We start from the raw sequence: 25808 nt of genomic DNA on the forward strand, positions 1-25808 counted from the left end.
AGCCTGTCATTTATTTTTAAGAAACATAAAATATCTTATAAATACCTTGATTTTTTTTATAGAAAAAGCACACCCTGTACTACACTCATTCATTGATTTTTGTTTGACACTTCGGTTCCTCATCGTATTTTGTTTACGTTTTTTTCTGCTTACATATGGAAGCACTTTTTCACAACACACGTGCGATACTATACTGTAAATAAATTGTAATAATAAACTATAAACAAGTGTTGGCTAATAATTTTTAAACGACAAAACCAATTAAACGGTAAAAGGATGGGTGGCAATAAATTTGATAGTCAAAATACCAAAGGGGTTAAAAGAAAACGCAAGTTTCAAGGCCCGGTTGAGCAGGATGATCCTGAATTTGATTTGAAGAAAAAACATTTGGAGACAACACACATACGAGGGCTGGAAAAACGGTTGATAATTATATTAGAAGGTGCACAATTAGAGACAGTAAAGGTATGGAATCGTTATATTTTACCAAGAAAAGGCATTAACAAATACTTGTGATTTTAGGTCGGCAGGGTGTTCGAGCTACTTAATTGTGATGATCATCAGAATATTTTACGCAAAAACAACCGTGATCCCGGTAAATGCCGACCCGATATAACACATCAATGCTTGTTAATGCTTTTCGATTCGCCTTTAAATCGCGCTGGTTTATTGCAAGTGTATGTACGCACTGAGAAAAATGTGCTAATAGAAATTAATCCTCAAACACGTATACCACGTACTTTTAAACGTTTTGCGGGCTTGATGGTACAACTGTTACATAAGTTCTCAGTTCGCGCTAGTGACACCTCCGCAATGTTGATGAAGGTTATAAAGAATCCAATAACGGACCATTTGCCTGTAGGTTGCAAAAAGTACGCAATGTCTTTCTCGGGGAAACTGGTGGCCAATTGCAGAGATTTGGTACCTAGAATTCAAGAGAAAGACGAAAACACAGAAGAACTTGCTGAAGAACCCATCGCATTGATTGTGGGTGCATTCGCACATGGGGTGCTCAATCCCGACTATTCGGAGGGCTTATTTTCGATTAGTAATTATCCATTATCAGCAGCAATTGCTTGTAGCAAGTTGTGCAGTGCCTTTGAAGAAGTTTGGGGTGTTGTTTGATGTTGCATAACTTTGTATTTTTATAAGTAACTTTACTTAGTAATTAAGTAAAATAAAAAATTTACAAAACAGCATTTTTATAGCTTTATTCATTCATTAGTATTGGTCATTTCAATATGCATACAATTCTAACAAGCAGTTGTAACGTGTTACCATGTCGTGGCTTTTCAGTTTCTACCGTTACGAATTTCATATAGATCTTTACTAAAACGCCGAGTTTTGCAATTAATAACCCTTTGCTATTTAATTTCATTGAATTTGTTGCATTAGTAAAATGTAATAAGATTGTAATATATTAATTAGTGGATGGGTTGAGTTTTTTCCGGCAATATAAAACGAATTCTGCTCGTCACACAAATGAGCAGCTACTGCATTCAAATCAAATAAAAAATTATTAATAAAAAAAAGTTAAAACCAGTTACGGATTGCCGCGTTCCTAGGTAGGTGACCAGGCAGTCAAAAGTTTCCCTAAGCCTTGTTACCTGGTGACTTCTTATCATCCAGAGCTTTCTTTTCAGCTTCACGTTTAGCTGCTGCTTCAGCGCGTTGCTGACGCACCAACGCCAAACGTGCGAGATCCGCTTTTGCTTCTGTCGTTTTGCCGGCTGCGTGTAATTTTTCATAGCGCGCACGCGCCTTTTGCTTTTCGATTTGTTCACGCTCACGTCGTGTCAACTCGGGCTTAGAAGGCGTCGTTTCTTCTAATTTCAAATTGGTCAGTTTTTGTACTGCTTTCTTTGTAGCACGATTTGGATTCTCGATTTCAATGAGTGAAGCAACACCTTTGCGTGCATCACGATCGTCTTCTTCTTCGGACGATTCCTCATCGGAATCCTCTTCACTGCTACTCCCACCACCACCACTTGTCTTCTTGGCTCGTGGCTTTGGTTTAGCGCGTGCAGCTTTACTAGTACCTGCTGCGGCGTTATCACTCTCATCCCCCGACTCAGTCTCCTCTTCGCTGGACTCATCTCGGGCACTGGCCAACTCTTCGGGTGATGTGAAGTGTCGGCTTCTACCTTTGTGATTTACGTATTTTCCGCGTGGCATTTTACAGCTATGGCTCGTCTATCGGTGGCGCTTTATTTGTGTAAAAGTGTGCTGATAACGGCAAATATTATTTTATTGCAAAATTATCTAGGGAAGTTGCAAATAAAACTCTTTACAAAGTAAAAAGAGTGTACACAATGTTTTTGAGGTTTTGCACGTATCCACTTGCGATTATGATAAATTCCTAGTAGCAAATTGCTGTACAGATTCTAGTTGCTTTCTTGACAGTTCATCATGATAGCCTTCCAGTCAAATAAGAATTGAAAAAGCAGAAAAAGGTTGCCGCGGTACGAAGAAACCACAAAACTTTTTTTACAGTTCTAAATATTAAATTCTTTAGAAATGTATGCCTAGATGCTTATACATCTTATAGTAAGTCTTTAAAATTTTTCTCATAATAGTATTTTTGAAAATTAAGGGGCTAATATTAATTTTTTATATTTGAATAAAGTCCACTTGGGATTGTAAATGAAAAAGATATTAAGATATTAATAATCTAATGTTATCAAACAAATTCTGTTTAACAGTTTACCTACCACCCAATTGTAATTAAATAATATTTAATTGCAGTACTTAAGTGCTAATCTTGCTAAAAACAAACTCTAAATTACTCCAACGTTTAACTATTACTCACAGTCACCCTGCAATTGGGATTGTTTTTGCTCGCTGTGATGAAATAAATTCGTTGTCATGAAGTGCATTGCGTGTTTATCGCAAATTCGAACGTTATGATATTTTTGCAACAAGCTTGTCGAAGTTATTAGAATTTGATAAAAAAAAAATATATACATACATGTATATTGAAAAGTGCATTTACTAAATAATGGCAAATTTTCTTAGCTGTAATGCCTACACAACGAAATTGATTTCATTTCCAAATCTTGTGCTGTGACAGCCATTTTGTTTCGTTTTCGTTTTTAGTACACACACGTAGGTTAATGTCAGCAATAATAGTTATTTATCTCTTTCCCTCTTGAGTGTCCAGCATTGTCATGACAATTAGACAAGTGAAATCGTTATATGCGCGTTTTAGTTCGAAAATTGTATATTTGACGGCTTGCAAACGCGCGTCTCGATCATAACGCGTACGTGCAGAAAATTGCAAAAATATATGGTAAAAATTGTTTAAATAAAAGGTAATTTGTGAAAAAATTGCAATTAAATATATGCTTAAGCATTGGCTTCTGAAATTCTGTGTGTGCGGGTAGATTTAGTGGCAAAAAATTGTGTTTGAAAAAATGCGACTCCGCTGAACAATCAACAGAAGCACCAATTCTTGCCGTAGTGGGAAGAAGCAGAAACTACGCGAATACGAAAGAGTACCGAAAAGAAGAAGAAAAGATTGAAGAAAATTTCACTCGGTTTACGTTGTTGTTGTCAATGGCGGTAGTGCGGCGGCGACTGCTACCACTGCCACTGGCACTGTGATGAGCCCTATTTGCTGGCTGGCTAATGTGTCGTTTACTATGTATCGCTGTGTATATGTTTTGTGTTAATACCTCGTGAATCTTCATATTTTTTTTTATTATTATTATCGTTGTTGTTTTTCGGTTGTGTAAAAGTGGGTGCGTTCTACGGGTTGCAGGAATGACCGTTGTAGTGGCAATGGCAAACGTAGCAACAGTCAAAATGTGTTAAAGCAATAATAATGCGGCTCCATTTTATATAGTGACCGAAGTGTTGATGTTGTATAATATATCTCTGTTATATACACAATTTATTTGTTTTCATTCATATCCTTGTTTCATTATGTAGCAAAGTGCACAGCAACGTTAATTTGCCAACAACATTAAGTGTGTTGAAGAAAAGTTCCAACTTGTGCATAGTTAAAGTTCATTAAAATATATCCGAGTGTAAAGATAGATACTAACTCAACAAATATTATCGGATTAACCGATACAATATAATAATAACAAAAAAACCTTGATACATACAAGTATTATGTGTACGAAAATAACTACGTTTAGCACACAAAAATTCAGGACCTAAAATTGCGAAAGCAGGTAATGTATTGCAGCCAAGCTTTTATTTCTATTGCTACCGATTAGTTTTTATTTTTTTTGGAACAGTTTTAGCGGCAACTTACACTTTCGCGCGCCAATTCTTATAGAAAGCACTTATGAAGTGTATACACATTAGCTTTTAGATTTTGAGTAGCTATTGGCCAATTTTGCTAAAAAATGCTCTTAAATTTCATATAGAAAAACTCTAACCTTATTATACCAATTGGTCATTTAAGCACTTTTGGATTTGAAACTTTGTTTGTCGTGCTGGAATGCATAATTGTTATATTGTATGAATTTCTTTGATTGATTTCAAAGGCGATCCGGCTAGTGTGCTCGTTACTTCGGCTCCAGACGATAGTTCCAAAAGCGTCTCATGCTTTCGATTTCGAATTTCTCGCCTTGTTAAATAACTATTTATCTCTTTCGGTATAGATGCAACCGTGTGTTTGCTATTCACATTCCGCTAATATGTGCTAATTCCTGTGGTATGAGCGTGATAGCTACTGTAATGGGTTTATGGCATGCTTATAGGCTAGTTCATTTACTCGTATGTCATTTAAACACCTTTCGTACTTTTGTTGTAACTTTTTCACTTTTCATCCATCACGTCCGTCGTTCATTTTGCTTCTGTGTAAATTGTGTGTGTGGAAAGACACGAAGCGAAGTAGGTTTTTTGCAAATAAGTTTTTGTGTTAATTTAGTAAAATTACATAGAAATTTGTTTGAATTAACAGTACTGGAAATGACGCTGCACAATTTATTAGTAAAAACTTGTTGAAAACAATGTTTTTTATTAGGTAATTTTGCACATAAAGTTGCATGGGAAGCGAGTGTGTGAGATTTTTGGGCATGAATTGAATGAAAAATTTCACTTCCTCTCGTTGGTGCGCGACGATGAGTTCGAACTTGAACGACGTGTGTTGGTGGTAGTGGAGTGTTACCTTGATTTTTGTGAGTGGCAGTGGTGGCGCTATGCTCGTGAAACGAAACGAGTTTAATTTCGTTCATATAAAAACGAACGAGAGGCAAAGCAAACAGTAGTATGTTGAGTTTAGCGAGTACGGCTAAAAGTGGACGAAGAAAACGTATGAGAACATACGAGATGAACCACCCAAACGAATGAAACAAAGTAGTGTCATTGGTAGCTAATGCAACCACAACAATAAGGTGACGGCAGTTCCGAACTTGGCCGAAGCGTTGTCTACTGTACAAAAATGAATCGTGCGGCCATTTCGGTGTCACTGCTGCTGCGGTTTGTCATCGTCTAGAGGTAGCGGTGTTGCCGAATTGTTTGTCCCACTCAACTTATGCTTTTCAAATATGTGCGGGTATAAATTGATTTTTACTTTTATTTATTTATTTTGTTTTTTGTAAAGAAGACAATAATGACAAACGATTAATTGTCAAATTTTAAGTAAAAGGTCAGTACTATTCGTATGCATCCACCTATTTTCGAAAATTATTTACTGTGTCAATTAATGTTTATGCAAATTGTAAAAATTGATTCTGACTCTACATTTGATCTGGCAGCATCGTAATTTTTCCATATTCGAATGAACGGCTTTCTGTCACACCGAACTCTCTGCTCAAATATTCGTGCTTGTATACATTTGTTGGTATGTATGCATATTTATATGGTACGTGCGTATTGCGCTCGTGCGCGCTGTCTATCGGTTTTTCTATATTGTTTTATGGCGTAAAATGTGTCATATGCAAAATCAAGTGCTAAAAGAAGATGATGTATGTATTTTTGTTTTTTAATGACAAATATTGCCATCCTGCTCTGTGGTAGCGGTAATGTTAGTACACATGATATGCAGCGGCAAAGTATCTGGCGGATGCATTTTTATAAAAAAAAATTCAAATTCGAAGATACACATTTGATTCAACAAAAAATGCATTTGAGTATGTATATAATTATTTTTTCCAGCTATTTGCACTTGAATTGCATTTGAAACATTCGTATCAGGCTTCAATTTGCCAAAAGCTACTTTTTTGTTTATTAAATTATTGCAAGACTTTCTGCCAATATTAAATCGAGATATGTCAAAAGTTTGCGCCAAAATATATTATTTGTTGGTTACTAGTAAACCATTCCTTTGCTTTCCTACATTTTCGTTGCATCGCCTTTTGTTCGATGCTTTACTTCAAGCTATTGCGGTACTAGCAGACGTTAAAAACAATCTTTAGTATTAATTATTTGTTAGTAATATATGTATGCTTTTAACATATTTCAAAGCCGGCTATTCGTGACATTATTGAAAATTGTCAACGTCGCCTTATATTTTGCGTTTCCTATTACTACCAATGTTTTTGTGTTATGCATCGCGTTTCGCTATATTTTTTCATTAATTTCTTTGTTTTCCTATAATTATTTTGTGTAGTTTCACTTGTTTTGTTACGTATGAGCAGTGTGTAAATTTGGTGTGAGCACATCACATCTATGTAATTATGTATGCGAGTATACATATGTATGTATGAGCTTTAGTGTTAATTAATTCGTGTGTTTATGCGCCCTTGGATGTGTGATTGTTGCTGTCTGACTTGCCGTAATGTTTGATTGGTTGACGCCTATTGGTTATTTTCGTTGCATTTCACATAAATAATTATTTAAAAAAAAGCGCGAAATTAAATTTTGTTTGCGTTATTGGTAGCAATAGGAAAAGTTGTGCTTTGCTTGTTGTTGCTAAGTGTTTCGTTTGCATGGCTGCTGTCGCCTGTCTAGCGCGTTTGCGAGTATAAAATGGAATTCGATAAATATTGTCTGCCTTTTGCAATTACTATATATGTATATTATTTGCTTTGATGAGGTGATGGTTTAATTGTATATAAGGTCACAAATCCTCAGGGGAGGATATGTGCTAACAAAATACATTTTTAAATAAATTAAAATTCCTTTATGGGTTTATTATGGCTATGCACTATATTAATATGTATTTTTCATATAAAAATGTATATGTATATATAATGTATACAGCGTGACTTTGTATTTGACAAGGTATCTTCTGTCAATTTTGACATGAATTACTCTTCAAGGCAACAATACAATTTCCGAAGGAATTGTTTAGATCGGACTACTATAGCATTTAGCTGAACGATCAGAATGAAGTTCTTGCAAGAAAACTTGATGGTATTTTCGTAAAACACCTCTTATTCTCTTTAAACACTTTTATCACTACTGTTTTTAGTTGCAACAGCAAACATTTTAAATAAATATTTTTTATTTCTTTAATTACAGTTTTAATGCTCCACAATTGAATTGGGCTGTATGATTCTAACTAGATAAATTGCAAAAGGTACAATTCCAACTTTTTAAGTACGTGAAAATACTTCGTGTGAGCATAAAAACGGACAAAGCGGAAAAATGTGCGGTTTCACAAGCTGATCCCGAATTCTACTTCTGTTGCTTTAAATGTATGGTGAGTCTTGTGTACATATCGTAAAATTTTAAGTTTATGTGATAAATTTATGAGGACATTTGTTTCTAAACTTAATTTTCTCGTCTCTTTCCCTAATTAGTTATTCAACTTGCTATAAGATGCGGCGTTCAATAACAACAGCAGCAACAAAAATCACATCAACATTAGTAGCAAAATCAATTCGCAGAATATTATTTCAAAGCACGGAAGGATCGAGAGCTACCTTTAAACTAATCTATTACCACAATACTAGACTGCAAAAGAGGATTTGAGTACGTTCACTATACGGAAACGCAAGAAAGCAAATACTACAAGCAAAATTTATTTAGATAGTCGGTAGACATAAAGGGGAAGAACTGCGTAGGCTGTACAGACTGCCCAAAATCAGCCACAATCATTAACAAGAAGTCATTGTCTGTATACAACGTAGTAGTCCGTAGCATCTTCCCTATATAGAAAAATAAAGTCTCACTTCGGTACCACATTAGACAACTCGTTTTATATAGTGTTCACACAAAAAACAAAAAAATTCGTACACACTCAGCAATATCACGCAAAAAAAAAGCTGTTCCTGTTATTTATTTACGAATTGCGTAGAAGACGTCAATAAACCACCTAACGCCCACACGCGAGTATTAACAAAGCAAAAAAATTTCACGTTCTGCTAGTGTGCGTGTGGGTGTGTGCTGTACAAAAGCTTAAACATGCCGCAGGATCCGCCGCCACGCGATGAACCGTACGTAGAGCCGGTTAACGGCATCGTGCAACCCCCAACCGTACCACCACCTGATCGACCCGGTCGCAACACAAATCAACTGCAGTATCTCATTAAAACCGTGATGAAAGCAATTTGGAAACATCATTTCTCTTGGCCATTCCAGCAACCGGTCGATGCAAAAAAACTTAACCTGCCCGATTACCATAAGATTATCACACATCCAATGGACATGGGTACGATAAAGAAACGTTTGGAAAACAACTACTATTGGTCGGCCAAAGAAGCCATACAGGACTTCAATACAATGTTCACCAATTGTTATGTCTACAATAAACCTGGTGAAGATGTTGTTGTTATGGGCCAAACATTAGAAAAGGTCTTCCTGCAGAAAATCGAAGCCATGCCTAAGGAAGAAATCGAATTGGAGCCTGTGACACCGAAAGGTGGCAAGAAGAAACCACGTCCAGCCGGTAAACCAGCCACACCCAGCTCTGCGTTGCTACATACACCTGCCACCGGTTCAGCAGCGACTAAAGCCGCTGCCACCGCCGCTACAGGTGGTACACCTCGAGCACCCGCACGTCCACACTCATCGCTGAGCAGCACAGTGTCGTCGACTGGCGGTGGCGCAACGGCAACAACTACACCCGCCATTCCACCCATTGGGACAATGCCACCGCAAACAGTTCCCGGCAGCACAAATACAACAACTACCGCCATTGTTGGTGGTGCGGGTGCAGCGTTAATAACGGCCGGCGCAACAGTACTACCTACAGGTGGTATATTACCAGCTGGTAGTGTAGCTGGTGGTTCCTTGGTGGGTGCTAATGCCGCGTTAGCGGCGTCTGTAAATGCGACCGGTGCAGTAAATTCATCGTTACTCGACGCCAGCGGCGGCAGTGTGAATACGGCGGGCGGTGGTATTGGTGGTGCACCGAACTCAACACCTGCCGTTGGCGCTGCCGTACTATCCGCGTATCACAGCAGTGTTAATAGCACAGCCGATGCAGTAATACCGCCACAACAGCCGGCGAAAATGAAGAAGGGTGTTAAACGAAAGGCCGATACAACGACGCCGACTGCGAATGCATTTGAAATGGCACCTTATGCGCAAATCGATTCCAAGAGCGCCAAAATCGCAACTAGACGCGAATCCAGTCGACAGGTAATGAATAAAAAGGTAGGCGAGCGCTCGCTGGCTGAGAGTGAAATCAGAGTTGCAGATGGTCCTTTGTATTTTTCTTGCTTTTTCGTGAAAATATTACATTTGAAGTTTAAAAATCGCAACTAGCGTGCAGGGTATACATTTTTTTCTTTAAAACTGATTTTCATATTTTTTTTAATTTTCATATAGCATTAAAAAGTCTGTTGACACTAAATTTTGTACTTTTTTGCTTAAATATATTTTAGCCTTATTTTAAATTTTTATTTCGACTCTAATCTAACCTCTTCCTGTCTTTCTTCGCCACACCTTCTATTTACTCTTTTTTCTTATTGGTAAGGCCATCAATCGCGTATGCTCATTGGTTATGCGAAAGAAAAAATACTCATCATGCTATTGCGCTGCGCCTCCTTTTATTTACATTTTAGTTTGTATATGCCTTACGATGTTCAATAGGAAAATGTAAAATATATTATGCAACAAATCAGTTTACACTTCTACTATTTCTCTTTTTCTTTACTTCCCTATTGGTACAGGATCTCACATTCCAAGGATCCGCTTATCCCTTGTCGCCGATGGCCGTCGCTGGCATGGCGCCTGGCGGCATGGGCGTAGCCGGCGGTGTTGGCGGCGTTCCCGGCGTAGTCAAGAATAAAGAAAAGCTGTCGGACGCACTTAAATCATGCAATGAAATCCTCAAAGAGCTGTTTTCGAAAAAACACTCTGGCTACGCTTGGCCCTTCTACAAACCCGTCGACGCCGAGTTGCTCGGTTTGCATGATTATCACGACATTATCAAGAAGCCGATGGATTTAGGCACAGTGAAGCAGAAAATGGACAATCGCGAATATAAAAGCGCACCCGAGTTCGCCGCCGATGTGCGATTAATATTCACCAATTGCTATAAGTATAACCCGCCAGATCATGATGTCGTTGCCATGGGTCGCAAGCTGCAGGACGTTTTCGAAATGCGCTACGCTAATATACCCGACGAGTCGGTAGCCAACGCTGTTGCGGCGGTCGTAGCTGCTGCCCACCATGCATTCTCCGCAACAACGAAACGTGGCGGTGTTGGAGGCGGCGTTGGTGGTGTTGGTGATGGCAGCGATTCATCGTCGGACGAATCCTCAGACACGGAAAACGAATCGAATTCGGATGAGGAGCGCAATGCGAAACTGAAATTGCTGGAGGCCAAGCTACTCGATCTGCAAGAGGAGATGCGCAAATTGATGGAGGAAGCCTCAAATAAGAAGAAAGCGAAGAAAAAGTTGAAAGAAAAGAAGAAGGGTGGCACTGGTGTGGGGGTTGGTGCAACGATGGCTGGTGTTGGTGGCGCGCATGCACAAACCGGTGGCGTTGGTGTTGTAGGCGCCGGTGTGGGTGTTAATGCGGCGCTAGTGGCGGGCACGAATTTGCATGGTGGCGATTTAGCCGCCGCAATGGCGATGGGTCAGTTAGGTGCTGGACCGGTGGGCGTCAAGGGTACGCCGTTAGCTGCAGGCTTAGCGGGCACAGCAGCAGTCGGTGTAACGCCCGGTGGCAAGGGCAATAAGGTGAAGGGTCAACGCGGTCCCAAAGCGGGCGCGGCCAGTGGCGGCACACCTGGCGCTGGCGGCGCTGCGAGCGCCAATAAGCGTGCGAAGGGCGGCGCAGCGGCAGCAGGCGCAGGTGGTGGCGCTGGTGCGACAGCTGGTGCTGGCGGTGCAGCTCCGCGCGGCACCAACAAAAAGAAGCCCAGTCAGGTGATGAATTTCGATTCAGAGGAAGAGGACACGGCCAAGCCGATGTCGTACGATGAAAAACGACAGTTATCGTTGGATATTAATAAACTGCCGGGTAAATGAGGAAATGCATATCTCAGCTTTGTGCAATTTTTTTTAAATATTTTCTTTTCTATATCTCGTGTTTTTAGGTGACAAGCTTGGTCGTGTTGTGCATATAATTCAAAATCGCGAGCCTTCTTTGCGCGACTCCAATCCGGATGAGATCGAAATCGATTTCGAAACATTGAAGCCGTCAACGCTGCGCGAACTGGAAAGCTATGTGGCATCCTGCCTACGCAAAAAAACTCGTAAGCCCTACTGTAAGTTTATCCCAATGACACGCACTACTAGAGAAATTCAAAACCAACAAATAATAATGCCATATAATTGGAAAAAGCGAAAAAAGAGAGAGAGAGGGACAAAACAAATTTATTTTATAAATAATGTGCTAATAAAAATAAACTAAGCTAATTTTTGTCAAGAGCAACAAATCCTAAGCAATCTTCAATAGCTGAAACAATTGTTAAATGATTTTGAATTAGCTTTTGCTTTAAGCCATATGAAATAAAAAGCCAAAGAATTTATTTAATGATTCATAAATATTATTCGTTATACATAGCTATTGCCTTTTCGCTGTTTTAACCGTTACAAATTTGTTTTTGTTGTTTTATAAGTTTGTATTGCAACAGAGAAATCATAGCGCTCATATACATATACACGCACATGAACATATACGCATATACATTTCATTTCACACTCATTCACAAATGCACAAATGCGCTCACACACACACACACATACACACAGATACAATCGTTAGTTGCACAATATGCTTGTTTGCGTCCTTACTTTCAAGGCGAATAACATTGAAATTACATTCGCTCAACTTTCACCGGTTCGAATGTGTTCAATATTTAATGTTGTTAATTTTGTTGCTAGATTTTTCCGCGTTTATAATTTAGTTCGACAGCTTTGTTTTGCATACATTCACTTATGCTGCTCGCCATAAGCTCCAAACATTATACATATTTATAATATTTTTTTTCTTAAAAATTTTGTTTTTTTGTGATTATGTTATATATATGCTTTTTACAAATACATACATACATATGTATGAGTAAATAAGTTAATTTTTTTTATGTTATAACATGTTGCAATTGTGTTTTATTTGTTTCGAAATTTTTACCGCAGAAAATAGATTCTTTTTTAATGTAAATGTGTTATTAAATAAATATTTATTTTTGTTATTAATTTTTTTTTATTATTTTTGTGTTTTATTCTTATTTTTATATTATTATTATTTTTATATTATTATTATTATTATATTATTATGATTATTATATTATTATTATTATTATTTTGTGTTTTATTCTTATTTTTATATTATTATTATTCTTTTATTATGTTTTTTATTATTTATTTTTTTTTTTAATTAATATTTTTTATTTGCTATATTTATTTTTATGTATTTTATTTTATTATTAAAAAGATGGTAACTTTATTTTATGTTACCAGCGCTATTTGTTTTTGTATATTTCTTAATTTTTGTTGTTTATTCTTTAAAATTTTTTTATTGTTTTTGTTAATTTTTTTATTTTATTTATTTTGTCTTATTTTTTTTTTTTTTTATTGATGTTCCAAATGTTTTGTGATTTTTTATTTAATTTATTGTTTTTGTTCTAAAAGCGAAGCATTGTAGTTTTACGGATTTTAAGCTTTCATACGATTTTTGTAAATTATATTTTTGTTAAATGCTTTTTTATTTTATTAAATTTAAATTTTTATATGTTTTAACGATTTATATTTAATATTTCGTTTAAGTTTTTTTTTTTTTAATTATGTAAAAAAAATTAAAAAAATCTTGAATATTAAAGAAAAATAAAAAAAATAAAATATAATAAATTAAAAAAAAAAAACTAAAAATGTACAAATTTTAGTTTTTTTAAATAAAAAATAAATAAATATAAACAAATATAAAAATCTAATTTTTTTTTAGTTTATTATATTTTTATTTTAAAAAACTAAAATGATTATACTTTTAGTTTTTTTATTTATTATATATTTTTTTATATTTATTTTTGTTTGTAACACTAAGCATGCCATCTTGTAGTTTTAGGAGATTTTGAACTTTCATTAGGTTTTCGTAAATTTGGAACAATCGTGGAAAATGTTTTGTGATAAGTGACAACTGTTAGTTAATTACAATTTTTTGGTTTTAATTATTATTTTTTTTTATATTTATTATGATGTTTGTAATTATTTATTTTTGTTTATTTTTATTAGATTTTGAACTTTATTTTTTTTACGTAAATTTTTTTTTTTTTTTTAACAATTTTTTTTTTAAATTTTTTTTGATAAGTTTATTAACTTTAGTTAATTACAATTTTTTAATTTTTATTTATTTTATTTTAAGTTATTTCTTCTGATATTTTTTAACATTCATTTCAATTTCATTAATTTTCTTAACATTCATTTGAATTCATAAATTTGGGACATTCATTGAACAAATAATTGTAAATGATTAACGAAATATGTTTAATTGTCATTTAATTGAAAAATTTTAATTTATTTATTTTTTATTTCATTAAATTTTCATTTATTTTATTTTAGTTTTTTTTTTTATATAAATTTTTAAATCTATTAATTTCAATTTCATTTATATTTTTGCTTTTATTTTGTGATTTGTGTTACATATTCATTAAAATTTTACTCTTGAAGTTTATTATTATTTTATAACTTCTTTTTTTTATTTTTTAGAATAAATAGTGATTAATTTTAACATAAAAATATTGGGTAGTCGAAAAAGTCTTCTCGTATTTCTAATAAAATTTCTTCATTTTCACTCAGTTTTGAAAAATTTTAACTTATTTAATTTTTGTTTCAAATCTCACTTTTCCAACACTTATGGTATGACACAATTGATTGGCAGCACTGGAGATATACAAAATACGAAAAGACTTTTTCGACTAGCCAGTATTAACAAAAGATTTAATTTGATAACAGAAACTTTTTTCGATAATTTTTTTTTTAAATAAATGTTTATTAAAAACAAAAATTATTTTAGGCATATGGATGTATTATCTATATACATTCTTTTAGCATACATTATTTTCTTCAGTGTGAAAAACTGAAAAATCTCATACAATTTTAGTTTTTAAAAAGTTTTAGAGCAAAGTATTTTAAATGTAAAAATTTTATTTATTATTTTATTTTGTATTCAAAAATTCAATATATATTTTTTGATAAAAGTTAAAAGGCACACTGGTTAAGCCAGTATTGACGGGCAGCTGAGTGAATGTGTCAAAGCTGCACAATTGGCATTATTTTCAAATAAGCAGCTTAATTTTTATATTGCTAATAAGATTGTATATAATTTTTATTATAATTATATATAATTATTGCCCGAATAAAACTTTTTTTGCGTGTGTTGTATTTCTCACCTACATTAATAATTTTTTTGTATGTGTGACTAAAACATATATAATTTTCCTACTATAAAATGTTCAATTTTCAAATGTGAAAAGGACCAAGCAATGCAAAAGCATCTGTGTTTAAGTTAATGACATACATACATGTGTTGCGCAACGCAAGAAAAATGCAGCGAAAAAAATAAAATGAAAATCCAGTGAATAATTCAATATTATATAGTAGTGACTGTGTTAATTGGATGAACTAAACAACAACAAAAGTTTAACTAAAGCAAAATAAAAATCGATTGTTTTATAATCTATATAACAATTACTAAAGCTTTGCACTAATCAAAACCTGGCTTTATTTTTAGTTTGTGGCCACCATAAACGCTTATTGTTTGTTTTGTTGCAATTGTATGTAGTTACGCTTTGTTATGCCGTTTTATGTTCTCTGTCTAAATCGGTTGTTTTGCTTTTTATTTTCAATTCTTTTATATCTACAGCAGGTTGATGTAATTAAAATAATTTTTGCTTACATTTTTTGCATTTAGACGTTCGAACTTACATTGTATATAATTTTTCGGATTAAAACATGATATTGAATTGACTGCATGATTTATGTGAAAACGAGGCTTGAGTAGTAATTATGTGCATTTTTGGTTGGATATTTTCTTTAGTTTTTCTTTTAAAATATTAAATTTTTTTAATTGCATTCAAGTGAAAAAAATGTATTAAATTTTTTTAATTACTCTCAAATGAAAAAAAAAATTGGATTTTTAAAAACCTTTTTTAAATTTTTAAAGACGCTGTCTTTTGTATTGCCAATTAGTCTCAAAATAAACTTCGCATGTTTTAGTTTAATTTTGTATGCCAAAAAGTAGTGCCACCTACACAGTATATACCAGCTATATTTTTCCTTTGCGTCGATTTGGCAACTAACAAAATGTTGCGCGGTACAAATTTGAATTTTTTTAACTAAAAAAAAAATATTCCCCTAATTTTGTACTACATTTTTCAGTATTGCGTAAATTTTAGAATTATTTGAAGAAGAATTGTAAAAAAAAGTTGTTTGTCTATAGAAATGTACAATAGCAACATAATATCAATTAAATAATAATAAAATAGTCTCAGCGCAGTAAACTAACACAACCATGAAATAATTTTTATGTGAAACATATATATTTCCTATTTAAAGCTACAAACATTCATAATATTGTTCTCTTTCTCTCTTTATAATCGCAGATAAAAAACCATCTGGCAAATCTAAAGATGAGCAAATGGCGGAGAAGAAGCAGGAATTGGAGAAGCGGCTGCAGGATGTCACTGGTCAATTGGGTACCAGCAAGAAGACGGCCAAAAAAGGTAAGTCTACGCGTAAGCTGTTGTTCGTGTTTCACATATTTTTTAAGCATGATATTAAAAATAAAAAAAAAAAAAAAAAAAATTAAAAAAAAATAATGGGAAAATACATAAAAAAATAATAATAAAACACAAAAAAATTATAATAAAAAGTAAAAAATAAAATAAATTAATATAAAATAAAAATAAAAAATGAAATAAATATAAAAAATTTAAATAAAAATAAAAAATAAAATAAATTGAATTCAAATAAAATAAAAAAGTAAATTAAAAAATGAATCAAAAATTAAAAATAAAAGAAATAAATTTAAAATTTAATGAGCTACATAGTTTCTTTTATCTAGTGTAATTTATATTTATTAAAGAAGTTTATAAAAAAAAAATATAATAATAATAATAAAAATTATAAAAAATTTATAAAAATTGGACTCTTTAATTGAGATAGACATCTGAGAGATCATGTAAAATGGTATATATTTATTTAATTATATTTTTATCTAATTTATTATATATTATTTAATTTATTATATTTTATTTAATTTATTATATTTTATTTAATTAATTGTCTTTCTATTATTTATAGACGAATCCTCATCGAATAAAGTGGAAGCCGCACCGCCCACGGCTCGCCTTTCATCCAGTTCCAGTTCTAGCGATTCATCATCGTCCAGTTCAAGTGACAGCAGTTCCAGCGATTCGAGTGATAGCGAAGCAGGTTAGGACGCGTTTTTAATTACTTTTCTTATACATACTTATTATTGTAGATATCAGAAAAAAAGTTTTATAGCAAAAGTAAATGCTAAAAATATGGCAAAATTCATACACATTTGCTACTTTATAATTAATATTAAAGTTACTTTATAGGTACAAATTTATTATTATTTTTTATTAAATTCAATTATAAAATTAGTAAAACTCGTGGTTTAGAAACAATTTTTGGTACATAACTAAATTGCTTTTAGTACACAACTCTAGATATTTTACCATTAAAAATTAAAAAAATATTGGATACATTAAAAAGATTAGTACACAAAAAACTGAATACAACTTGGTTATAATATTAAAAAAAAATTTAACAAATTAATAATGAATCAAAGTGAAATTAATGATTTTTTTTATATATATTTTTATTATTTTTTTTTTAATTATTATCCTTTTTTATTATTACTTTTTAATTCTTATTATTATTTTTTTTTATTTAATATTTAATTTTTTATTTTTTAATCTTTTTAAATTTATTTTTTTTTAATTTTTTTCATTTATTATTTATTTGTTTGATTAATTTATTATTTTTTATATATAATTTTTTTTACAAGTAGGATGTGTGTATTTTTGCCATATTTAAAAAGAACTATACATTTTTCTTTATAAGATTTTGTTTTTTTATAAAATAACTATATTATTATATTGATTATTTAACAATTTGATGTTTACCACATGTGCAAAAAGTTATTTAAACTTAATTATTGAGCACATGTGGCTATAAATTAGTGTATTTTCATATTTTGGAAAAAAAGTCTTCAATTTTGAAACCCAAGTCAAAAAAAATATATTTATTTATATAATATGCGAGTGAAAAAATCGTGAAGCAATTGTGTATTGGGGGCAGCCAATCAGAGAGCGAGAGAACGAGTTCGAGAGAGAGAGAGAGAAATAGAGGAAAAGAGAGCGAGCGTAAGCATTTATTTTTTATCTCTTACACATTTAGCAAAGTCTTGGGAGCTTACTTGCTCTCGCAAAACAAACAAAAAATAAAGTGTTTTGCACACTAAAACAAATTATAAAAACCAAAAAATATTATCTAATGAATGGATAAATGGTGTTTCAAACGTGTGCTTAAATTTAATTGCAAAACAAAAATTAGTAACCTTTAGGTAACCTATATCATTAATGCGTAGGTAATCCTGAATGTATAAAAACGAAACAACTGTTGCAAGAAAAAAATCGTATGCAAAAAAAAAACAAAAAAAAATATATAATAAAACTGAACAGTTAGCAATTGCTGCTAAGCTATCTTAAATATAATTAAATGCAAAAGTGTGTACAGAAAGTATTAATATGTATTGATGAAAAGTCATTAGACATTAAAAATGCAACCATGCGCAGCGAGTTACTCACAAGTGTTTTGCTTCAGTTAAAGAAAATTACTGAAATTTCTAAATTCTATGTTAAAAAATAAAGGAAAATATGTTTAGAGTACTTAGAAAGTTTAGGTTGTTTAATTTTTTTATTAAATATTTTTTTTACTTTTGTTTTTTTATTTTTTAAATTTTTTTTTTTTAATTTTAATTAGCATACTTTAATTAAATGTTTCCTTCTTTTTTTTAAGATTTTTTTAAAATTAGTTTTGGTTAATAGAAATGTAACTTTTGGGTAGCTTCGTTGCTATTATATAGAAATATAAAATGTAAAGTTAAAGACAAAAGAGAACTTTATTTTTTTTTTACTTTTCGGAAAGTGTTGACGTCTAAACATCTTAAAATTGTTTGATACAAATTAGGTTAAATTAAAAAGGGGGTGAACTGAACAAACTTGAGATTTTGAATCCTTAAAACTACAAGTGCCGGTTTTGTAATCCTATAAATTTTAAAAGCTTCATAAAATCAATTTCATTTATATTAAACGATGATAAACATATTTTGAAAAAATCTTCACATTAAAAAATTCACTATGGTATGCTTTCATTTCGTCACAATCACTGCGTCGTTAGCAAAAGCGGCGGAGAATGCACTTCAATTTTTGCTAATTCAAACCCTTCGTCTTTGCAAATGCTAACCTCTAAGCTTCATATTTGCAAAATTAAATACTAAATCAGTTAGAAATGAATTTTTGAAAATAAAAACAACAACAAAATATGTAAATAAATTGCCTTGAGAACGAAATTGCCTGAAAATTGGCGAACAATTGCAAAAAAAATACCTAAATAAAAACAAAACAAAAAAACGTATGAAATTATAAAAAAATCATTACCAACAATTGTTACCTAAAATTTTATAAAAAGTTACATAATAGGCGCACACGCACATATGAAAATGAACACTTGCAGACAATGTGTAAAAACTAGGCTATGAATTATAATTAGACTATGCAAATTCGCGAATAAAATTAGCAGCTGAGCATCGCCTAATCTGCGACACACAGTAAGCTTGTTATATAACATGGCTGTTCTGTATGAGTAGGCCGCGTTGTTTTATTTGTTTAATTTTCGGAACAGTTTCGTTTTTTGCTGTAACTGAACTAATTTTTTTTTGTACTGTTTACCTATTAGATATTTAAAAAAAATTATATTTTTCGGTTATGAAAAAAGTGAAATTTTTATTTGTGAAAAAGTTTTTTTTTTTTTATTAAAAATGTTATTAATTAAGAAATTCAAATCGCAAATTCTCTCATTTTTTATGAGAAAAAAAATGTGAAATTTTTATTTGTAAATTTTTTTTTTTAAATTAATTAAAATTTTGTTCATTTTACTGAGCAAAAGTTATTTTCGTTTATTTTATTTGCAAAACCGCATAAATACCCACTTTTTACGGCCTTTGTTGTCTCTGCAGTTGCCAATTTGAACATATTTAATGCCGTTAAACTTGTGCCACTCAGATATGTGGAAAAAAGTCAATTTTTTCAATTATTTTAGTTGCCACAGCCGCATAAATTCCCACATAGCACGCAAATTCGATATGGAATTTTGAAAAAGTTGTCAGAATATTTTATTATTCATTTAAAAAATTTTTTTATCACAAAAAATTTTGAAAAAATTATCAAAATATTTTTTATTCATCTAAAAAATTTTTTCATCACAAAAAAATTTCTTGAAGACATAGCGTAGCTTTTTCTAGTAAAAAAAATGTTCATTGCAACTCTCAACTCAACTATTAATATATATACAATTTTTTTTTTAAAGAATTTAATTGCGAATTGTGAATTACTTGATTTTACAATTTTTAACTCAAACAAATTTACCAAAAAAAAAAGAAAAAATTACGGAACCTATTTCCTCGAAATCATGTATCAACCACGAACTTTGTTGACGTGAGCTTCTTATGTCCACAATCATGAGATTACTTGTGAAAGCAACTGCAGAAAATGGCTAGCATATATGAAAGCTAAAAATTCTCAAGCGCGCTTGGGCGTTTAGGCCGATCATAGACTAATTCGAAACTTAAGTTATATAATCTAAATAATATTTTGATTATACTGAAGCCGCCTGACACTTGTAACACACCACTGGGAGTCTACCGTTCGCTGTATAACAAACAACATTAACAACTGTAATGGCTACAACAATAACGTTTACACGGATCACAAAAGAGAGGAATTGTGCTAAAGCAGTATAATACATAAGAAATGGAAAGAGAAATTGTAAAAAAAAAATATATATATGTATATATGTATATATTTTTTTAAATCGAATGTAACTAATTTTTCGGCTGTCGGCTGTCGGCTTTCCCCTTTACACATTGTTTGCACGTTTTTTGCTCAAATCTCAAATTAAAACGAAAATATGCATACGAAATACTTAATTAATTGATTGATTGATTAATTGATATTCATTTTGATTTTTGTACAACAAAACCAGTAAAGAAAGAAAATTACAACAACCACAACAAAAAAAATTTACCCACAATTTCAACTTGATAACCGTTAACTAATACAGAAGTTTTTGTTTAAGTAATGGTTCTGCATATTTTTATAGACGAAAAATACACGAAATTAATTTTGCCAACACTTGCCAACTTTTGTGCGAGAAAAATGCGCGTGAGAAAATCATAATTTTATACAAAAAACAATTACCGTTATAGCGTCAGACAACTACTATAAAAATCAAACAACCGAATATACATGTATTTTTTTTTTGAAATTTTCAATTTTAGCTTGAATAATTAGTGAACATTAAAAGAAATGTAAAGAAGAAGCGGTACAACAACAACGGTGTGCATACACTGCGAAATGAAAAAAAAAAAAACAAAAACAGAAACGAGAAAAACACCGGAAATGTAGAGTGTACTATGCAAAAGCCCAGAGTTGATATACGTTTGAGGGCCAGTGAAAATGAGATACAGAGCGAGAGAGAGAGAGAGGGGCAGTGAGTGTATGAGAGCCAGAAGTGATTTCGGCAACACGAAAGCAAATCGTTCAAACGGTAAAGGATTTCGAAAAGGTCGCACTCAACCGGAAAAAATCATTAAATAGACTCCTAATTGCCATAAATGAGCTGATCGTGCACGCGCGTTATGCTTTACAACAACAAATGCGGTAAAACCTCCAATGCAATGCTGCGCCCTTCTGCCGAGATCAAGCAGCGATGTAAAAGAAAAGAAAAAAAACAACAACACACCTACAGTCACTCAACAAAAGTAACTTAGAGCATAACAATAATTTCTTAAATTAAATTTAATTTATAGTTACGTAACGGTAAACAAATTCTCAAAATGCTTTGTACAGTGTGAGTGACAAATGTGTTGAGCACCAAAATGATGATGAGAGAAATTCCCTTTCACAGGCAATAGCTAAAATATTTATAGGTATAACAGCAACAACAAAAAACAACACAAATATATAAAGAGTGAGAGATTATATGATAGCTAACTTTTACGACAAAAATACGTAAGAAAAAGTTGAACAAAGCAAATTTTTTTTTCGTTAAGCCCATTTCTTAAGCAAAACAAAAACAAAACAACAGTTAATACATGGAAATCAAATTTTCGCAATGTGAAAATTTTTTAATATTAATTTTGTTGATGCAACAACAATAATTGCAATGAAAATGTAAAAAAGAGCATGTAAAAATCATAAGTTGACAAAAGCACGCTTACGTAAGCAGCGCGCGCAGAGCAAACATTGGGTGGTGGGTGTGTTTTAGGCGCAAGTGAAATTAGTTTATTTTTTTAGGGAAGCTGGTGTTTTGCCGACAGCAGTCACTACTAGTAGTGACAACATTTCTTGCTTTAGAATTGAAACACAGTTAAATAGTAAAAAAAAAGGTTTGACAGTTTGAGGTTAGTAAAGTTTTAGCACTAATTTTTGCATCGAGGCATGCCTCATTGAAAAGTGTGAAGTGTTTAGGCCGGTTTCCTGAACAACCGTGGAAGCTTATGCAAAAAGAGCAAAGTTGTAGTTACAAATACAGCACGCTAAATGCCTCAAAGTATGCGTATTAATATTGTGCTGCCAAAAGTATGCTTCATAAAAGTATGTTTAGGTATGTTTAAGCGTTAGAAGCGCTTTGGCATAGGCATTGTGCTTATAATATACTAAAATATATTTTTTATTCGCATAAATATTAACTTTATTCACTTATATAATATTTTTTTTATAAAAAAAAACCGCATTGTGCAGCACCTATAGACATTGCATACTTTTTGGCGCGCATTCTGAATAAATATTTTTCTGTCGGCAAAATTTTACTTCAGAAAACTTTAAAAATTAAAATATTTAATTAAAAGGCTTTTTAATATAAAAATATGTAATTACATAGAAATATTTGTGGTGCGCAACATTTTTTTTTTTTTAATTTTTCGTAATCCTCTAAAGAAAACAACGAAATACTTTGTTTTTGGATTGTTGTTGTAGCGGCAGAAAACATTCCTACAGCAACTTCGCGAAATGGTGCCGAGTTAACATCGCTTGGATAAAAATCCGTGTCCGTTCCGCTTACTTTGCAACGACTGCCCTGTGAAGGGCTTATTTTGAGGTCGTTCCTCACGCTTGTAGCAACTTCGAATATTTCATAAGTATTAAATAACAGACTAAACTAAAAATAAACTATACTCAAAATATTAACAAAAAAATGACTGATTTGCAGTAGCAAACAAGCGACAAAATAGAGTGAACATGAAGTGTCTGCTCGCTACAACAACAGCAAAACTTCTCTATAATATTGTACACACTTTAAACAGCCGCTGCCTTGTTGTTTTATTTTTATTTTTTGTTATTAGATTTTTTTTCTCCTAATTTACCGTTTTACTTGCGTCCATTTCCACACACGCCCGTTTGCCCGCGCCTGTTGTCGTGCATGTGTTATTTTTTCTAAGAGCAGCAAAGGAAATATACATTAATGTCCTTAGTTTAGTGCCGTTTGTCATTACTATCACAACATATAGTTTTTTTTTATTATGTTTTAAGCTTTCTTTTTTATATTGTAGTCGATAATGCTGTAAAAAATATTATTTTTAAATACTTTTACATAGAATATGTGCATAACAAATAAACACAATACGATTTTCTGTAAATCTGTACATGTTACAACTACAGAGCGTAAAAAGTAAGAAAAAATAGAATTGGAAAAATCTGAAAATTGAACATAAAATTGTAGTTAAACTAAAAAAAACTCAAAAAAGCTGTTTGAAAAGCGTCGTAGTCTTGTGAACACGAAAATTGTTGCCACAAGCGCAATAAAAAAATAACAACAAAAACAGTCCGACAAGCTTGAAATAATAAAATTATACAATACAATTAAATATGTTAGTAAGAAATATACAAAACAAAACAATTGTCCGAACTAAGCAAAGTATACGCATTTTTCGACAGCTGCCACATACTCACACACACACACACATACGCACTTGCGCTGAAATATGCGTTTGTGCGAAAACGTTATGTTTTCGAAAGTTCAAAACACTAAAATTTGTTACATAGTGTGCATACGCACTCAATTGCATTATAAGGAAACCATATTTTTTTGTTTTTTGATTTTTTTTTTAATACATACAGATTCATACAAACTATTGATGACAAAAATAGTAAACAATAAACAAAAAGTAGAAAGCGACACATGCATTAAATATTAACTAAAATTTAAAATTAAATTATTGAAAGTAAAGTTGCATTCAATCGAAAGCATAAAAAACAATATTAAAAAAAAAACGTTTTGCAATTAAATTTTAAGCATAAAAGCAAGGAAACACAAACAACGCTGAAAATGTTTTATCATAAGATTTTTTGCACTTAAGTTAACTAGGAATAATAGGATTTTTTAATTTTTCTGCGTGAACCCGCCAAATAAAAAAATATGAAAAAAAATTAAAAATTAATTGGTTATAAATATAAATCTACTATTATAGTACTGTGTCAGTAAATATTGCACTAGTTTAAAACAATTTTTACTTAACTAAGTAATTAAAACTAAAAAAGTTACATAAAAAATTAGATCAAAGGGTATAAAATTAAGATTAATTCATTAAACAAAAAACTGCATAGAAAACTATTAATTAAAACTTTGTAATATTTTCCAAAAACGCTAAAAAGCGCCATTTTCTGCAAGAAACAAAAATTCTACAAATTAATTGAAAACATAGAAGATATGCGCGTAAAAACACACAAATTATCATCTCTTAACAAGTAAAATTATTTTTAAAATAACTGGCAAATAAAACTTTTTCTATAAACACCACAAAAGCATTAGTAAAACAATCATATAAACACAAACAGCAAACAGTCTCGAGTAAACTTCCCAACATCATTGTCAATAGCGTTTAAGGTATAATGCAAATTAGTGGAAACAGTAATTAAAAAAAATTCTGAAAAAACACACACACACAGAAGAAAACAAAAAAATAACTTCTGTAAAAATAACTGATGCTCCAAAAGTAATAAAACAAATTCCATAAGTTAGAAAACCGGAAATTACCGTAAAATTCACATACATAGTTAAAAACACACACACACAGAATTCTGCATCTTCACAATTCCATTGTGTAGAGAAAATAAGATAGTGAAGCAAAAGCAAAAAGTAAACGCCGAGCGGTAAATTATAACCGTGTAAGCATGTAAGCAAGCAGCAACAACAAATACTGAATAAGTTATAATTATTGATTAATATATATATATATATATATATATATAAATATATATATCATTAAAAATGGAAGTTCACAAAAAATAAAACAAAATGCGTTATTAATTACCAGTTATTTACGTGCGTATAATTGTCTAATATTTTTTTTTTTATTTAACTTTCTTTATTTACAATCTATCTACATTAAGATATTCAGTAAATTAGATCTAGTAGGTAATGGCAGAAATTGTCTAATATGAAAGCAAAAGTTGAAAGCTCGCTCTCTTTTCATTACTGCGGCTGTTAGTTGTTTAGGTTGGTTCTTTTGAAAATCATGTTTGTGGTTGGGGAGGTTACGGAAAATTGATGTGAAATAGTTACATATTTATCGATTACGGCTTGAGTACATAATTTTTTATAACCACTTCCTAGATATGAACATATTTTATAAATAAAAAAAAATAAGTTGAAGTTTGTTTAGAAATACGAAAAGACTTTTTCGACTAGCATATAAAGCATCTTGGGAAAAAGGAAAATGGTAATCGATAATTGCGAAACTTAATTTTTTAGTTGTCAACTTATAAATTTTAGAAGCGCAAAATATTAAATAACTTAAAAAAAAATTCTTTTATGTATCGATATTTTTAGGTTAAATCATATTTCGAAATGAAAAATAGTAAACGATAAGTCGGTTTTTGGTATTCGGCTATTAAAAATTAATCGTTAGCTTAAAAAACTTTTTTATGAATCGATAGGTTTTGGGTATAAATGATATTTCGAAATAAAAAATAGTAATCGATAATTTTTAAAGTAGCGCTTTAGTATTTGAATTTTTACAATATTTTAGAAATTACTACTTGAAAAAAATTCTATAATTATATAATAATAAAAATAATCGATTTTTTGTAGATATTACTATTTTTTTTGCTATCGATATTTTTATGCTATACATATATTAATTTAAAAAGAAGTATTGTCTATTTGTCAAAATTAGGTAATTGTCAAGTGAAGAATTTTCAAAAACAG

The 25808-nt window shown here is 31.5% G+C and overlaps 3 protein-coding genes across 11 annotated transcripts in view; 2 read left to right on the forward strand and 1 right to left on the reverse strand.

Annotated features, from left to right (window-relative positions):
* Positions 1 to 10: 10 nt before the first annotated feature.
* On the forward strand, positions 11 to 1199 carry LOC126760441 (ribosomal RNA small subunit methyltransferase NEP1). Its single transcript, XM_050476076.1, has 2 exons — positions 11 to 465; positions 523 to 1199. The coding sequence occupies exons 1-2, from the start codon at positions 277 to 279 to the stop codon at positions 1123 to 1125; spliced, it is 792 nt and encodes a 263-aa protein (XP_050332033.1). The 5' UTR covers positions 11 to 276; the 3' UTR covers positions 1126 to 1199.
* LOC126760442 (28 kDa heat- and acid-stable phosphoprotein) lies at positions 1186 to 2418 on the reverse strand. The gene has a single exon (XM_050476077.1). It carries the CDS (start codon positions 2173 to 2175, stop codon positions 1594 to 1596), a length of 582 nt encoding a protein of 193 aa, XP_050332034.1. The 5' UTR covers positions 2176 to 2418; the 3' UTR covers positions 1186 to 1593.
* A 436-nt stretch (positions 2419 to 2854) lies between these two features.
* LOC126760304 (homeotic protein female sterile) overlaps positions 2855 to 25808 on the forward strand; it is a 29707-nt gene continuing 6753 nt past the window's right edge. Inside the window, exons 1-8 of one of the 9 annotated variants that reach the window (XM_050475836.1) lie at positions 2855 to 3311; positions 3931 to 4178; positions 7420 to 7600; positions 7701 to 9498; positions 10017 to 11316; positions 11393 to 11563; positions 15896 to 16015; positions 16596 to 16727. In XM_050475836.1, coding sequence (XP_050331793.1) covers positions 8305 to 9498; positions 10017 to 11316; positions 11393 to 11563; positions 15896 to 16015; positions 16596 to 16727 — 2917 coding nt within the window. In that variant the 5' untranslated portion in view covers positions 2855 to 3311; positions 3931 to 4178; positions 7420 to 7600; positions 7701 to 8304. The other 8 variants (XM_050475843.1, XM_050475844.1, XM_050475845.1 and 5 more) reach the window with 8 other exon arrangements.

The sequence above is a fragment of the Bactrocera neohumeralis genome, chromosome 5 (assembly GCF_024586455.1).
Source record: "Bactrocera neohumeralis isolate Rockhampton chromosome 5, APGP_CSIRO_Bneo_wtdbg2-racon-allhic-juicebox.fasta_v2, whole genome shotgun sequence".
In the NCBI taxonomy this organism is placed as follows: domain Eukaryota; kingdom Metazoa; phylum Arthropoda; class Insecta; order Diptera; family Tephritidae; genus Bactrocera; species Bactrocera neohumeralis.